Source organism: Carcharodon carcharias, chromosome 8, assembly GCF_017639515.1.
Source record: "Carcharodon carcharias isolate sCarCar2 chromosome 8, sCarCar2.pri, whole genome shotgun sequence".
Classification (NCBI taxonomy): domain Eukaryota; kingdom Metazoa; phylum Chordata; class Chondrichthyes; order Lamniformes; family Lamnidae; genus Carcharodon; species Carcharodon carcharias.
In genome coordinates, this window is record NC_054474.1 from 174,405,674 (window position 1) to 174,424,430 (window position 18,757).

General features: G+C 38.4%; 1 protein-coding gene across 6 annotated transcripts in view; it reads right to left on the reverse strand.

Moving 5' to 3' along the window:
* LOC121280726 (rab GTPase-activating protein 1) overlaps positions 1–18,757 on the reverse strand; it is a 193,730-nt gene that overhangs the window by 67,379 nt on the left and 107,594 nt on the right. For all 6 annotated transcript variants that reach the window (XM_041192852.1, XM_041192855.1, XM_041192850.1 and 3 more), the window contains one exon: positions 7,624–7,774. In XM_041192852.1, coding sequence (XP_041048786.1) covers positions 7,624–7,774 — 151 coding nt within the window. The remainder of the gene's footprint in view (positions 1–7,623; positions 7,775–18,757) is intronic.

The following is an 18,757-nucleotide window of genomic DNA, read 5'->3' on the forward strand; positions in this document are numbered from 1 at the left end:
TCAGCAGACACCAAATTAATGATATATTCAATGCCAAAGATCAATTAAGGTAATCAAATTATAGCACTTTATATAAGACAGTAATTTTTCACATTTTAACTGGAAATTATATAACTAAAGTTGAGCTACAAATCCGTGTTGGGAAAACTTCCCTACCAAGCTAAACAATAATGGTGGCAATAAATTGAATATAAATGCAGTTCTCTTTTTTATTAAGTTCAGTTTGATCTCTTAAACTTCATAACTCTCAATTAAAAATAGTCTCATAGCTACAACAGTTTGTAATCTCTTCCCCTGCCCCACTGTTTTTCATCTGTCCCTGAATCACAAGGCTACATTTCTCCCAAAGAGTTATATTCTCAACTCGTCCAAATATAAAATCAACTATAACTTGCATTTATATAGCATATTTTAAGGTAGCAAAACATTCCAAGGTGCTTCACAGGAGCTTTGTCAAACAAAATTTGACACCAAGTCACATAACGAGATACTAGGACAGGTAGGTAGGTAGATTTTAAGGAGTGCCTCAAAAGAGGAGAGAGGTTTAAGGAAGGAATTCCAGAGTTTCAGGCCTTTGTAGTTAAGTCAAGGCTAATAATGGAGCAATGAAAAACAAAGATGTGTAAGTGGCCAGAATTGGAGGAGCAGAGGTTTAACACCACACCTCACATAATGATCTTTCCAACTTGCAATATGATAGGAGGAATGGCACAAGGGAAATAAAGAAACCCATGTATAGAAGATGTCAAGGAGATATAATAATTCTCATAATGTTATTGGAATTTATTGTAAAATAAAATAATAGTGGGGTGTGTCTATGTGGGTATGTGAGACAGACTTGACTGAATTAGTCTGGGTGCTTTGATCTAAGAAGAGAGGTTAGGTTTGAAATGTTAATTAGGTAAACATGGGGAAGTTTAAAAACATAAGTGTCAAGGGAACATTTAAATTTTTAAATAAACTAGACTAGATTGTTCTGAAAGGAGAGGTGAAATATGTCACCTTGCCAGGTGAAGTTTAGAAACAGTGTGTTTATTTTTCCCAAAGATTACTGGTAAAACTTAGTGCTATGAGAGGGTTTTATTATCAGGGAGATAGAGTCGAAAGACGTAGTGAAACAATGGGTATTTGCATTCAAAGAGGAAGATATGTATAAAGAGAAGATGGTTTATAAGGGAAGGCATTTTTAAGATCTTACAAGTGCATGAAAAGCCTTCAGCATCTATGCCTCAAGCTGCTGTCCTCAAAGGACTGAAGTTAAGAAAACTCAATTGGAATTTGACTTGTTTCTTTGCCTTGGGTCTTTTAAGATCTGCGTGTCTTACTGTTGACTTAACGAAAGTGTAACTGGGAGTTAGATTGATTAGGGGATTTAGAAGTTATAGTAGTAATTTGTAGATCTATATATGTAATTAAATCATTTCTCTTATTAATAAATGTTTAATCTAGTTTTATAAAAGCCTATAAGACTTGGTGATCTTATTATTACTGAATTCAAGGCACGCATCTCGAAATTTATACAAATTGAAAATTAGTTGTAACAGTTGTTTCAAGTTTCCCTCTGTAACTTGAACAGCTCAGCATTTACCATTGGCTGTGTCATAATAAAGATAATATGTAGACTGGATTGATGGTTAGGTCTTTTAAAAAGTTGCCTGAAGTATGCAGAAAGAGCAGTGATCCATGTAGAATGCAATCTTTTGGGACCATAAAATATAAATGAGATTTAATGCCAATATTTCAGCAATAAAATTAAATTAATTTTACAAAGCTAATCCAGGAAAACAATGAGTGAAGCAGTTAAAAGCTACCTGCATAAAGTAATAACATGAAAGATGTCTATTACTGTAGGAAATAAATGAGCAACAATTTATTGCAACAACCCAGCATCTTCCTGAATTATGTACACTGCTACTGAGTTGGCATATTACAATTGGAAAAGTATTCCCTAAAGTAATCACCCAGCTTAGCATATAAATTAAGCATAATGCTAAGACATTTAGTTTAAATGTAGATGGAGCAGTTAGTTTTTTAAAAAGAAATTGCAATAATTTTTACATTAAAGTAAAAAGATACCTTCTATGAACATTAGGCAGCTATTGTCTACAGCATTGGTGATAAAAATGAAACCAAGTGCTTTTTTAGGCAACTATCTACCCAGTCTTCATGTAGTCTAAACTTTTAATCCTTCAAAAATCAACTATTTTACAACAGTCAAATCCACAATTCTAGCTTTGAAGATTAAAGTTCTAAAGCAAAGACTTCTTTTATACAACGCTTTTCATGACACAGGATGTCCCAAAGCACTTTACAATCAACGAAGTTCTTCTGAAGTGTAGTGTTTGTTGCAACATAGGGAACATAGCATCCAATGTGTGAATGGCAAGCTCCCACAAACAGCACTGTGATAATGACCAGACAGTCTAAAGAGTCTGTTTTGTGATGTTTATTGAGGAATAAATATTGGCCAGGCCACCAGGGATAACTCCCCTGTTCGTCTTCAAAATACTGTCACAGAATCGTTTATATCAACCTGGTAGAACAGGCAGGCTCTGGTTTAATAACTCATCCAAAAGATGGGGGTACCTCTAACAATGCACAGTGCTCCACTGTAGTGGAGTGTCAGCCTCTTCGTTTTTGAGCTGACACAACCTTCTGAGTCAGAGGAGAGTGAGTGTTACCAACTGTGCCAAAGCTAAACAGCAAAGTTGAGTATTGGTATATTTCACATTTATATGCTAAAAATGCCTATTTAGACAAATGTTTGGCAACTGTTGTACCACTTTCTTCTTAATTGCAGTCATTTATTTTATAATCTTTTGGTTTCCCACTTAGTCTCTCCTCATATGGATAGGCATCCATTTTCTTCATCCATCTAAAGCATCCCGTGATACTTTTCTCATTGAAGGAGCTATATAAACACAAGTCATTATCGAAAGTTGAATGGCAAATATTTTTAGGCACTGATTTAAAGCACAAGGTGAACAATAATTCAATGTAGTAAAATGTCCCAAATTGGTTCAGCGGAGCCAAATCAGACAAAAATTAGGCACCGAGCCAAAGCTGTCATTAGAACAGGCGATCAAAAGCTTGGTCAAAGAGATAGATTTAAGGAGTATATTAAAGAGAGCAAGAGACAGAGAAGTTTTCAGAGGGGATTCAAAAACTTAGCACTTAGGTAAGTGCGGTGAAGGAAGTGGGGAACGGGACAAGAAGCCAGAGTTGGAGGAACACAGAGTTCTCTGATGGTTGTAAGATTGGAGGTGGTTACAGAAACAAGAAGGGGTAAAGCCATGGAGGACTTTGAATATGAGGGTAAGAACTTTACAATTTAGGTGTTCTGAGACTAGGGGTTAATGTAGGTCAGCAAGAACAGGGATGAACCAGGCTTGGTGCCAAACTAGAATACAAGCGGGATGTGCTTAAGTTTATGGGAGGTGGAAGATGGGAGGCTGGTCATCAAGGCTTTGGAATTATGACTCTGGAAAATACAAAAGGATGCATGAGGGGTTTCAACAGCAGATGGGCTGAGGCTAAGCAGAGACAAGTGATACTACTGAGATGGAATTAGACTGTTTTATGATGTAGTGATGGAAAGTTCAACTTGAGGTTGACCATGGGGATGGGAGGTGGTCTTGCTAAGGAGGTCCCCCAAACAAGATTGTCATGATGTTAGCTTTTTGTGACATAAATAGATTTGATATATTGATCCAGAGGCAAATAGAAAATCAGTCAAAAAATGTTTTGGTAAAACATTATGGAAGATACATGCAGGTTTCACTGTGTAAATATCATGGAAAATCAGAAATTGATTAGCCGAAGTGATATTACATAAGTCATTGCCACTGCCGGTTTGATATAGCAGAGAATGGAGTAAAAGCTAGAAACAACCTGGAGGGCTGCCTGAGAAAGGTCACATGACTGGGGTTATACATTCTATCCCCAGGCAATGGATCCCCTCTGATTACCACCAAATAAATCCTTATTTCATTGCATATGAGTAACATTCATATCAATCACAAATAAAAGCATGGCAATGACCAAAACTAGAAAATTCTCTTGATAACAACGTTACTGAAATAAATCAGAAAAGTAACCCAATCCACTTAGATCTTTTCACCTAAAAGCTGCTACAGTTCTCAAATGGGGAAGCAAATTTGTCATAAGGAGCATCATTATAATTAATGTAAAAATATTATCCTCAGATATGTAATGGGATCTCAATGCATGCTTCAAATAGGGATGTACTCCTTGCTTGTTATAAATACTTTGCTCACAGGCATGCAGGTTAACTTACAGAAACTGACAGCAGAAATGGCAATATTGCTAGCCTGCACAACTTTCAAAACTGTACCATCTAAAAGCATAGGTGTAGCACAACTGTGCTATTACACATGGACAGAATCCATTCAAACAATATACTGACGTCAGTGGGGTACAGAATTTTAAACATGAGGTTCCAGCTCAAAATGATCATATTCAGGAATATGCTGGTTTTTAACTACTTAAGAACCACTGAGCTGCAAGTATGCACGTGAAGTGGCTCGTACAAGGTAGTTATATTCTAGACACCGTTGTAAATTTTAATACACTTTAGCACTACTACAACGTGATCAAAAATATTTGAAGTAGAAGTTCAAGCCACTGTTTTGAGAGAAAATGAAAGCCAACCACAATTTGGTGCTTCTTGTAATAAACATAGATCAACACGTTTTAAGTCTGCAGTTGTAAAACACTTTATATTTCGAACAGAAACATGTTTTTTCTCTTGATTTTTAGGAAGTTCTTGAAGATTTAGGTACTGGCTCCTGAATCAAACTTTAATAATGAGTTATCTTTGGCCCTCCCAAAAGGGAGAAGAACAGGAGGTCTATTAAGAATAATATGACTCTAAATGTGGAGCTGGTAATAATTTTAAATTAACATATTATTATAAACCTAACTATTGATTTAAATATGCACATGATTCTGCTTTGCGCTGTTGCTCCACTCAGTAGATAGATTTACTATAAACATGCTAATTTAAAAGTAATTTTAGCTAGGCGTGTTATTTACAAGTCTCATTTTGAAGTTTATTGAGGCTATTACAATCTAATCTTCAATGCTAAAATCAAAACTGGAATAAGAATAGCAATTAAACACTGGCAGAAAACTAATTTGGCACATCAGTGTTATTAACAAAAGTTGTGAATAAAAAATGCTGCTGCAAGTAGAAGGAATCTGGGGAAATATTAGCAATCCTTTCCAGAAAATGACTTGCTTGCTTAGTAATTAGAATGGAAAATCATGAAATAGACAGTCTAATCACGTAAAATGTTAACTAATAATGCACACATGAATGGATCTTATTCCTAACCTGCATAAACAATTGATCTAATTCCGCTTGTGAAGCAGAAGTCACAAAATCCTAAATTGAGAAATTGTGCTTAATCTGCGGATTTAGCACTTTAGGAGGTTTACTTATCTGTTTAATTAGATAGTGCACTTAAAATCTGCACGTAATAGCTTGTTACCATTTATACCACTTCTAAAACAATTAAGAAACAAAAAGTCAGTAGTTGCAGTTAATTACAACGATGGCCTTTTCTAAACTTGGGAGAAAAGCACAATTTTACCTTGAAGAATATAGCTAAGAATTTCCCACTCTATGATGGTTATTGACTGATTCTGTGAAGTTCTGCTTTCTGCAAAATTGTACGTATGGGAGCACAATTACAAAAATGACGTTAACTCGGTTTCTCTCTACAGATGCTGCCAAGACCTGAGTATTTTCATAATTTTCTGTTTTTATTTCAAACCCAAAAGGGTCAATTGTTATACCAGTTGATGATGTATGCAAAGATTGGCATAACATGACACCCTGACTCTTGATCATCTTCTTTTATCATAATCATAGATCATGAAAATGTTGTATTTCATTGAAGTTCCATTTCAATCAAAATTTGAAATATAGATTCCTTATAAACTAGTAAATGCACTTGATGGTAAATTAAAGATGCATTTGCACTACATACTTGTGACTTTAGTTTTCAACCAATGCTAAACTTATGTGAACTGGATGTTAAAATTCTCTCTTGATAAAGTGTCACTGTTTTCTTCCACATTCATGTCAAGCCTTTCTCCAGATTCAAGCTCCACTTCACATTAGCTTCAGTGTAGCAACAATACTTTGCATCAACGCTACAGCAATGCACTACAATCCACTGCATTGCCTTCAGGGTTGAAGACATTTTTTTTCAGTAAAACTATAGGCATAAAACAAAGATCCTGTATAAAACGACAAACAATTTCCAAATAGAGCTTAGAATGATCTCACAGAAGGAGGCTGTTCAGCTTATTGTACCTGTACCAGCCCTTGGGTAAAGCTATCCAATTAGTCTCATTCACCTGCATTCCCCCCTACCCTCCACCTATCAGCTATTTATACAATTCTTTCTTGAAAGTTATGGCCAAATCTACTTCCACCATCCTTTCAGACAGTCCATTCAGCCCCCAACAATGCTATATAAAAATATAAATATTAAAAGGTGCAGTAAGTAGCATTTCGCTCTTACTGAAAGTACTTCATTCGTTGAATAACCTACACCACTAATAGAAAAAAATACATTTGAAAACAAGGTCATTCATTTTCCAACATGAGCACTATGTAGCAAGAGCCATATGACTGCATAGACTGGATAGCTCTACCAAGGAGTTGGCACAAGCACAATGGGCTGAATGTCATCTTTCTGTGCTGTAACATTCTATGCTCCTGGTAACTGAGTGTCATTGTTTACAGGGTCCTTTTAGGCCTATGGTTCAATTGCAACCATTATTTCCAATGCATTAATTGCTGGTTTTAAAACAACAGAAAACATTTTCATCATTAACTTTCTCAGTTAACCATCGCTTCATCCAACAAGAATCAGTTACTTCTCCAATTGTTTTCATGGCAAAATGCTTTGGGTTTTCTTTTACAAATTAAAAGTCTCTTTAAAAATAAATATTTTTTGCAATTGAAGTGGTTACCCAGAAGTCTGGTAACTAGTTTTCATTCTTTTTAAACTGACAATGATGGAAATGTCTTTATCTAATCAGAAGAGAATCAGTTTCGTGTTTGATATTTTAACACTAAATTTTCATGACAAATGATTAGGACTTATTTCTGAGTTCCAACTAGATATGCTGCATCATATGCAACTATTTGCAACACTCAGTTTAGAGCAATTGGAAACAAATTCTGAATGCAATTTAACAGTGAGGACCACTACAATTTTTTCTTTGCAGCACCTAATAAAATATTTCTTAATCTAAATCATTAGTAATGTATTTGAAACATGCTGTTTAATAGATGGTGAATACACCATTAAGTAATTGAGAACACCATAAATATAACCTTTGATGAATTCAACCAGATCCCCAGGTTAGTTGTATAACCTGTTCCTGAACAGTTCAGGGACTGTAACAACAGCCCACCATTTAAGAATTACGTCAATTTCCAAATTAATTTTTCGACAAAAATAAATGACGAAGAAAATCCATACAAATGGCACCAAATTTAAAAATCTGCATATCAACAAATATATGAATATTCTGTTCAACAAAAGCCAGACACACAATTTGCTTAAATATAGAATTACTTACTTTTGTGATAAGAATTCTGTAATCTTCTACCATCTGGTCATTGTTATGGCATCCTGCGAGCAGCTGCCAAACTTCACCCCGTAGAGCCTCAGGGACACCACTTCTTACTAAGGCAGACAGTGGTTTTGGTCTTACACTCAGATTTAGATGCCTGCACATAATTTCAAATCGGAACATAAGGAACAAGTAAAATAACATGCCCACTGTTCCACAAATCCACTCATACAGAATCTGTTAATATAAAAACATTGGTGGCAATTTTATCAACACCGATGAATCAAAAAACATTTTTCCTTCATAAGGTTCTATATTTAAATGCATGCTCAATCACAAGGAAATTATTTTTCATTTAAATACCATTGGATATAATAATTGCAAGTGAACCAATCACCATTGACTAGTGCCCCCTTACTATTTTAGAAATGCTGGTACTTGAGTAAAGCAGGACAAGCTTCAGAGTGAACTGAGAGCAGGTGATATTCATGGAACCTTGGACTTAGGGCTAGGTTTTTCCTCAGTAAGAGTGTTTTTGCTTCTGGACAGGAAAAGGATCCAGAGGGAAGAGTGGAAACTGGTATTTGTACTGAACTGTAGTTTAACAATAAAACAGTTGTGATTCTGCAGCCTGATTCAGTAAATAGATATCCACCTATTAAATGGTGCTTTATACTGTGTAACAGGGAGAGGAGATCTTTTTGTAAGATTCTGATGTTGATAGTTATAACGTGACTGACAGCCAGGAAAAGTATCTTACTGATACTCAAAATTTTTTTGAAGATTTTAGTATTTCAGCATAATGATGAAATTATTACCTGTATAAAGGGCCTACGAAACATTCCTTAATACTTTAAAAGAAACCGCTGCTATAATCAAAACTCGCAACTAAACTAAAAAAGTACCAAATGCAGTTCAGCTATCAGAAAGATTAGACCCAGAAATTCATTGATATAATTAATTCCAGATTAGAATCCTGAACTAAAACAGCCACTCAAAATATCATGATCTTTAGTCTTTTAGATACATGCAGATTTTATCAGTATCAAATGGGCTGTCAGCTCTCAATACAGTAAGCTGTTTACATGGCAAAGAAAATTCCACTGCTTTGAGAATGGCACCAGAAACATTAGGTCCCAAATGATCATATGCCCTTGGCTGATGCAGTTCTAAGAATTTAAATTCTAAAGATCAAAGTCGTCTCGGCAAAGCAAATAAGGAGGAACAGGACTATCACAAGAGATTACAGTCTGTTCCTATGCACTTCAATATGAAATGAATATTTTCAGATCTGACAAAAAATCTCTCAGGAAATGATAATTGCTTCAAGAGAGCTGACATTAAAGGGTTTTCAAAGTGAATTAAGATTTAAACATCTTATTTTTGCACCATGCAAAAAAAAATTAATGTTTCTTAAAAATAATTTTACAATTTATACCACACCTGGATCTTCGGGTGGCAATAAATTCTGTACTTTAATTTTTACATTGCAGCAGCAACTTAAGGATTTATTTTAATTTTAAAAGAAAACATTTACTGGGAACATGTATAGATCAAGCTTAAATTGTTGGTATAAGGGCAGCAATATTCATATTTTTGGTTTAAATACACAATTGCAGAGAGCTATCTACTACAGCAAATGCAGAAAGAGTGCATGGTCACTAAATAGAGTGTGGAAGGGAAGTAATATCATAGCATGAAAAATTAAAGGGAGATGTTCATCTACTCACATATTGCAATTTCTGATCTAAGTACCACTATGAGGAAGGATAGTTTCATTTGAACAATGAGAAATTGTTAAACCTAAAAAGATTGATTGAATCTATTCCTATTCTTTATGTTCACAGGCTATGGATAATTGTTAATAAGTAATGTCATTCCTCTTGCCTAAAGAGATCAGTTTTCATTTCATGGTCGATCTTTCTTCACAGCTGAAAGCTGTCCCAACACATTAAATTTCAAATATTTGATTTAAGAATATGGATTTTAAATATTCTTTCCCTTATCAACTAATTATGAAATTATATGTTGATCCCATTGCTGCTGCATAGAAGTGTTCGAAATTTGACCAACTTGTGTCCGAGCAAATTAAAGCTTTCATTGACCTGTTGTTAAGATGTGCTCATTAGTTGATTTTAAAATACCACAGATACCAACTTTTCCTTTCTGTAAAGCCTCTTCTCCAGCAACATACTTTAGGGGGAGTATTTTGAAGGGCACTTGTCATTCAGGCTGAAAGATTGATCCTCACACTTTCACCAGAACAGATAATGGGTCATTGACCTGAAACATTAACTCTTACTTTCTCCACAGATGCTGCCAGATCTGTTGAGTATTACCAACATTTTCTGTTTTTGTTTCATTTAATAGCTTGGCTCCTTTGAGGTAAAATAATCTAGCTTGTGATACAAGTTGTTTATATTATGAGGCAGATTTGGGAAACCTATATATTAGAAAACCTAATAAACCGAATTCAACATTCCAAGGAACCAGTACTTTTGTTATTGCACGGTAATGCAACCTACAGCTGGTAAGCTTGAGCTATGGATAAAACAGACCAACGCATGCACGCACAGACGCGGGCAGAGGCATACATAGGAGAGGTGGTAGCTTAATGGTAACGTCACTACACTAGCAATCCAGAGTCCCAAGCTAATTCTCTGGGGAACACGGGTTCAAGTGCCACCACAGCAGCTGGTGGAATTTAAATTCAATTAATAAATCTGAAAAAGGCTAGTCTCAGTAACGAAACCATTGCTGATTGTCATTAAAAACCCGTCAAGTTCACTAATGCCCTTGAGGGAAGGTAATCTGTCCTTACCTGGTCTGACCTACGTGTGACCTGTAGCAATGCGGCTGACTCTTAAATGCCCTCTGAAACCGCTTTGCAAGCCACTCAGTTGTATCAAACCGCTACGAAGTCTAAAAGGAATGAAACTGGATAGACCACCCAGCATCGACCTAAACACCAGAACAACAAAGGCACACCCAGCACTGTTGACCCTGCAAAGTCCACCTTACTAACATCTGAGGGCTTGTGCCAGCTGTCCCACAGACTAGTCAAGTAACAATCTGACACTGAATGTAAAGTATGACTGTGAGTATGACTATATCCCAGGCACCACCATCACCTTCCCTGGCTATGTCTTGTCCCACTGGCAGGGCAGACACACCAGAGGTGGCAGCACAGTAGTATACAGTCAGGAGGGAGTTGCCCTGGGAGTTCTCAATACTGACTCTGGACGCCATGAAGTCTCATAACATCTGGTCAAACATGGGCAAGCAAACCTCCTGCTGGTTACCACTTACCACCCACCGCTAATGAATCCATATTCCTACATGTTAAACACAATTTGGAAGAAGCACTGAGGATGGCAAGGGCACAGAATATACTCTTTGTGGGGGACTTCAATGTCCATCATCAAGAGTGGCTCAACAATACCACACTGACCAAGCCCTAATGGATATAGCTGCTAGACTGGGTCTGTGGCAGATGGTGAGGGAGCCAAGTGGGAAAAAGCTACTTGGACCTTGTCCTCACCAACCTACCTGTTGCAATTGCATCTGTCCATGACACTATTGGTAGGATTAACCGATTAACTTCACTATCGCTAGATCAATATCCTGGAATTCCCTTCCTAACAGCACTATGGGTGTATCTACACCAAATGGACTGCAGCAGTTTAAGGTGGCGGCTCATCACCACCTTCTCAAGGACAATTAGGGATGGGCAGTAAGTGCTAGCCTAGCCAGCGATGCCCATATTCTGTGAAAAAGTTTAAAAAAAACAGATACGAGTTTTGCTGATATGACCACAGAAGGGGTCACATAACCATAGCAATCGGATTTATTAATGGCTGGTGTACACGGGTCTGGATTTATTAATGGCTGGTGTACACGGGTCTGGATTTATTAATGGCTGGTGTACAAGGGTCTGGATTTATTAATGGCTGGTGTACACGGGTCTGGATTTATTAATGGCTGGTGTACACGGGTCTGGATTTATTAATGGCTGGTGTACACGGGTCTGGATTTCATAGAAGCCAGGATTGGGTTCATTGCAAACACAAACTTCTCTTCACTCAATTCCATTTTTAAAAAAGATTTTCTCCGTATTTGTATACTTAGTCCTGCCATACCTACACCCAATCTCATCCTCAAATTTGGTAGAATATAGAAGCTATTACCTTTTGACCTGTGTCTACAATTTTGAAGAGAATTCAGTAGCTTAAGTGTAGCTTTTTGGAATGACATTCTACATACAGTGAAATTGCAATGAGTCAAACTCGAGTGACATGAAATTCCAGTTATGTCGAAGTCGTCGACCATTTCTACCAGCAGAATAGCAAATCCCATAGAATGATGCCCATGATAAGTCAAAATTCTGCACTGGAACTCTGGATTAGCCAACCTTTTCCTGAGATAACTCCCAACGTATAAATGCAAAGCTCCAGCCTTTTACAAGATCAGGCCATTGAAAGATGTGAACAAATTGAGTAAAGATTTTTCACACATTATCAATTTTATTGTGCTTTCATTTGGCATTTGAATCTGTTGCTTTTGACATACTGCATTTGTAGGTGTATCAGGTTACATAGGGAGGCGTTCACATGAGAATGGGGCTTTCTCGGCTATCACAAAGCTCTGCGTAACACAACTGTGGGGGGGATCCCCTGGGATCCGACTCATCGGGATTTTACGGTACATTCTCCCTTCCTACCCTCCGAATGGAATGGAATCACAAGACTGCAAAAAGTAGAGGCGCCCCAAGAATCATGATTGTATTGCTTTCCTTCCCCTTATCTTTGTGGCGATACAGGGAAAATGAGGGAATACATCACACATTTCCAACTATTGATTTTCTTCTACAGTAATAAAAACAACTGGTTAAATCTGCTACTAGTTTTTCTTTGAGCAACTCTATCATATTCCCACTGGGAAGGACTTGTATTCTGTGCCTACCTAAATTCAAGGTTTCAAGGTTTATTGACCACTGTACAGTCAACCTTGAAATGGATCATCCAACAAGTTTTTAAAGGGGCTTTATACTGAGTAAAATAATAATTATTTAAAGTGTTGAAACTGCAAGCACCTTATCACACACTGCACACGGGAAAGTTGAAGCACAATTCACCATCATAGCAATATTTAGCTTGGCTAATAAAATTCTACTCCAGCAGCTGGCATACATTTTCTGGTTCAGATTATCTCTAGTGGATTAAAATATTAGGCTTAAAGGACACTGTGGCCTTCTCCTGATCAACAATGAAGGATCATTTCAACATTCATCATTTATCTTTCAAAATAAATAGACGAAAGGCAGCAGGACAGTTCCCATCACGGAATTTTCAAGGTAATGTTGTTGAATTGCTTTTTTTGTTATATAGGATGCGGTCTACAGAAACAAATTTTAAAAATTGTTGAGATTACTGGTTAGTGCTCAAAAGGTATTTAATTGCCAATAGCTTACACCAAACCACTTTCCTATCAGGCAAGTCGAGGGCTGGCGTTAAGGGCAGAGAAACCTCAGCTGAGAAGTGAGAAATCTTATCCCTATAACAGCAATTCTTTTACTAATAGATGGGGATTAATTTCTGTGGAAATGGAAAAGAATGCGTTTAATGGTAAAGTAACAATACTTACTGACTCACGGATGGCTACATAGACTTGTGGTGTAAACAATTAGACTTGAAAATGAAAAATTCCAAATCAAAAATCATGGGATCAAGCTCAATTCCTGGACTTGTGTAGAATCAGAGCAACACTCCAGTGCAGTTTTATAGGTATGCTGCATTGTTGGAGGTGTCCTTCTTTGATTGTTTCAATCTGCCTACTGAGCTGGTGCAGGCAGATGTTCTTCTGCAGCTTGCTTGTTAAACACTGCAGGTTGGAAAGGGGTCATTGACAACAGGCTTCTGAATTAGCCACATGTCTTCATATTTGCCTTTTCAGGGAGCTGGTAAGACCAGGGAAGGTAGGTACATGTGGATGCAGTCTAACAAAAAAGATGTGTGGGATTATGGGTTTAATGTCCTTGTCTTTTAAATACATTACAAAGACATTTTTTGTTAAAGGCACTATTTGGAGAGCAGAGTACTTCCAGTGACCTTACAGGAAATGCAGGTCATTTTACAGACTCTATCCCTCTCCCCAGCAACTATATGAGGCTAAAGCAGACTGTTCATAACAGTAGCATTATATTTGACTCTGAGATAAGCTTCTGACCACTCTGCCTTTTTAGATAACATCTGCCCCTAGCTCAATTCATCTGCTGCCAAAACTCTGATCCACACCTTTGTTACCTCTAGACGTGACTATTGCAGTGCACTCCTGGCCAGCCTTCCACATTCTACCCTCTGTAAGCTTGAGGTCTTCCAAAACTCTGCTGCCCATGTTGCATGTAGTCCCATTCACCCATCGCCCCTGTGCTCTGACCCACAATAGCTCCCCACCCAGCAATATCTCCATTTTAAAGTTCTCATCCTCATTTTCAAATCCCATGGCCCCTCCCTATCTCTATAATCTCCACCAGCCCTGCAGTCCTCCCAGATATCTACACTCATTTAATTCTGGCCTCTTGAGCATCCTAGGTTTTAACTGCTCTACCATTGGTAGCCATACCTTCAACTACCAGGGCCTTAACGTCTGGAATTCCCTCCCTAAACCTCTTTGCCTCTCTACCTCTCTTTCTTCCTTAAGGGCGTTCCTTAAAAGCCTCTCTCTTTGACCAAGCCTTTGGTCATCTGCCCCAATGTTGCTGTATGAGGCTCAGTGTCAAATTTAATTTTATAACGGTCCCATGAAGCATCTAGGGATGTTTTATTACATTAAACATGTTATATAAATACAAGTTATCATTCATCTTTTTAAACTGTTGTGTGCAAAGTGGCTGCCATATAATGGTCACTGCAGTTGAAAATTATTCACTGTATGCAAAGCACATTTCAAAACATTTCTGAGTGAACTGTTAAGGCACTATACAATTTTTCATTTTATCTTTGCAATGATGAATCAGCTGCAAAAGCTATCTTAGGTCAGAAGCCACAAGCTGACAAGAGATTAAGATCAGTAATTATGATGAGGTGGAGACCAGAACTTGCAGTTGACTGAAAATAAGAGATTATGGATAAAATGAAAAATCACTTTTGACAGCAGTAAATTTTGCTTGTGAGAGGGGCAGACAGACACCAAGTGATAAGCTCTACCTGGAGAATGGACAGCTTAATACTGAAACCTTGACTTTTTTTAAAAAAGTAAACTAAATTGTTTGTTCAAGGACTGACTCAGTTACTTCACATTAAACAGCAATTACACTTCATTAGGAACTCCAAGATGCCAAAATAAGCAATAAAATGGAGAAAAGTCAAAGGAGTGTCACATTCTTCTAAAAGGTTGCTCTGCTGAAATTTAGAACAACCACGTATAGAACTTGCTACTTATAGCTCATGTATTCGGTGCTATTAAAATTTGGTTCCATGAAGTTGTTTGTGGTGAAAACCATTCTGATGCCTATGTACTAATATCAAAATGAAGGATGGTGTTGAGAAACTGAGCTTTATATCAAAAAATGATTTTTGAATTTACTGGCTAGAAACTAATTGACTTTTTTAAAAAAGACTAAAGCAATATTCCAGTGACTTGGGAATCACAGTCAAAGATGGCTACACATTTGCATCACTGTACCTTCTAAATTCCAAAACCATTGAAATGGAGACAACCTGTCTGCAAAGCCACACCAGGAACAACTGCCTTGGAGAAGTATGAATGGGAGCCATTGCCTACCCATAGAACCATAGAAAAGTTATAGCACAGAAGGAGGCCATTTGGCCCATCTTGTCCATGCCAGCCCGAGGACACCCAGGTGCCTTTTCTAATCCCACCTTCCTGCACCCGGCCCATAGCCCTGCATCTTACAGCACTTTAGGTGCAGATCCAGGTACTTTTTAAAAAGAGTTTAAAGTTTCTGCCTCTAGCACCAACATGGGCAGCGAATTCCAGACACCCACTGCCCTCTGCGTAAAAAAGTTCTTCCTCATGTCCCCCTACAACTTCTGCCACTTATCTTGAATCTATGTCCCCTGGTTCTAGAATTCTCCATCAAGGGAAACAATTTTATCCTGTCCACTCTATCCATTCCCCTCATAATCTTGTACACCTCAATCAAGTCACCTCTCAGCCTTCTTTGTTCTAAGGAGAATAACCCCAACCTATCCAATCTCTCCTCGTAGCTACACTTATCTAACCCTGGCAACATTCTTGTAAACTTCCTCTGCACTCTCTCCAGAGCTAGCACGTCCTTCCTGTAATGTGGTGACCAGAACTGCACACAATACTCCAGCTGTGGCCTCACCAGTGCACAGTAATGCAGGGAGAGACATTCACCTGGGTTCTCAACTGGGTGGAGATAATCACTTGGACAATGGGGCTCTGGCAGAGATGGGAATTCTCAGCCATGGTCTGATCAAATTACAACTGGAATACACTAGCCATAACAGTATTTGGGACACTGGAGAGGGAGAGGGTCATGTGACACACCATTTGGATGATTAAGCAACTTTTTATTTCCTATACAGCATGGAAAGCAACTGAGATACTGAAGAACCAAGTGGGTTTTTTCTCCCTCTCTTCAACCAAACTGCAAGTTTTGAACCCTGTCTGCTATCAGGTGCCACAGACAGAAATTTTAATAAGAACTCAACCCAGCAGCTGCTGTCTCCAGAAGAACAGGTAAATCATCCATCTAGATCTTTAAACTGCATCGACACTTAATCCAGAAGCACCATCAAGTTCCACCTGAAGCCAGCCAAATTACTAACCTCCAAGAGCTGTATACCTTTTAAATGGGCTCTAAATTTCTTAATCTATCCTCTCACTCTGTAATCTATTTGCGTGTATGTGACTGGGCAAATGAGAGAGACTGTGCGCGTGTGAGAGAGAGGAAGTTGGAGTGTTTTTATTATTTTACTTGGATCAGGTTAATTACAATAAATACTATTCGCTTTTCTTTAAAAAAAAACACTCAAGGAAACTGGTCTCACCTAGTGGGTGTCTGTTATAGTCACAGCACGTAAACAGTTAAACACTCACTGAACTGGCAAACATATCCTTTTCAAAAAACCTGTTGCGGTCAACTAAACAGTGGGCTGTAATGAGGTCAGGAGCTGAGTGGCCCTGGCACAGCCCAAACTGAGCGTCAGTCAGCAGGTTATTGCAAAGCAAGTGCCACTTGATAGCATTGTTGATGACCCCTTCCATTACTTTACTGATGATCAAGGGTAGACTGATGGGGCAATAATTGGCCGGGTTGGATTTGTCCTGCTTTGTGTGTACAGGACATACCTGGGCAAGTTTCCACATAACAGGGTAGATGCCAGCGTTGTAGCTGTACTGGAACAGTTTGGCTAGGGGCATGCTAAGTTCTGGAGTACAAGTCTTCAGTACTATTGCTGGAATATTGTCAGGGCACATAGCCTTTGCAGTGTCCAGTGCCTTCAGCTGTATCTTGATATCATATGGAGTGAATCAAATTGAAGACTGGCTTCTGTGATGCTGGGGACCTCCGGAGGAGGCCAAGATGGATCATCTGCTTGGCACTTCTGGCTGAAAATAGTAGCAAATGCTTCAGCCTTATCTTTTGCACTGATGTGCTGGGCTCCCCCATCATTGAGGGCAGGGATATATGTGGAGACTCCTCCTCCAGTGAGCTGTTTAATTGTCCACCACCATTCACGATTGGATGTGGCAGGACTGCAGAGCTTCAACCTGATCCATTGGTTGTGGGATCACTTAGCTCTGTCTATCACTTGCTGCTTATGTTGTTTGGCACGCAAGTAGTCCTGTGTTATAGCTTCACCAGGTTGACACCTCATTTTTAGGTATGCCTGGTGCTGCTCCTGGCATGACTTCCTGCACTCTTCATTGAACCTTGTTGTACCTTAAAACAACAACTTGTTTTTACATGTGTTCCAAATAACATTCCAAGGTGCTTTACGGCAGCATTATGGAACATAATTTGACAGCCAATCACATAAGGTGATATTAGGACAGATAACCAAAAGCTTCTTCAAAGAGGTAAGTTTTAAGGAGCATTTTAAAGGAAGAAAGAGAGATAGAGAGTTGGTTAGGGAAGAATTCTAGAGCTTGGGGCATGGGCAGCTAAAAGTTGCCAATAGTGGGGCAATTAAAATCAGGAGTGCTCAAGGAGCCAGAATTAGATGAACACAAACATCTCTGAGGGTGATGGGGCTGAATGAGATGAAAGAGGTAGGGATAACAGAGGAGACACCAAGGAAGGATTTGTAAACAAGGATGAGAATTTTTAAATCAAGATATTGCTTAACTGGAAGCCACCATAGGTCAGCAAGCACAGGAATGATGAGTGAACAAGACTTGGTGTGAGTAAAGGCACAGGCAGAATTTGGCAACCTCACATTTACCGGGGGTAGAATGTCAGAGACTGGCTAGCAATGCACTGGTATAGTTAGGTCTAGAGATAACAAAGTCAGAAGTAAGGATATTAACAGATAAGCTGAGCCAGGGCAGAGTCAGGTGATGTTATAGAGATGGAAATAGGTGATCTTAACGATAGCACGAATGTGGTCAGAAGCTCATCTAGGGGTCAAAAATGACACCAATATTGCAAACAGTCTGGTTCGGACCCAGACAGTTGTCAGGGAGAGGTATGGAGTTGGTGGCTAAGGACCAAAGACAATGGCTTTTGTTTCCCAACGCTTAGTTGGAAAAAACCCTGCCCAATGAGTAATTGATGCTGGACAAGCAGATTGACAATGTAGTCAGTAAGGGATCGAGAGATCAAGTGAGAGGCGAAGCAAGTTTGGCTGTGATGCCCAGCACATTAGAATAATCTACCACCAAAGACCACCTAACCTCACAAACAAAAGAATGGTCACTGTTTCAAAAAGTTTTAAAAACAACTCAAGTCTCACAATGGCCAAATAGTTACATAAATATATCTGACAATTTACAAAGCTATCAGAACAGAGGTGGGCTCTCTGGCAATAACCCACCCAGGACAATAAGCTTAAAAGAATCTGAAGTGCCATCTCCTGAACTACTCCAAAGACATTCAGACATAATCTAGTTATTCAGGAGGAGGAGGACCAAGCCGTTAAACTCAATC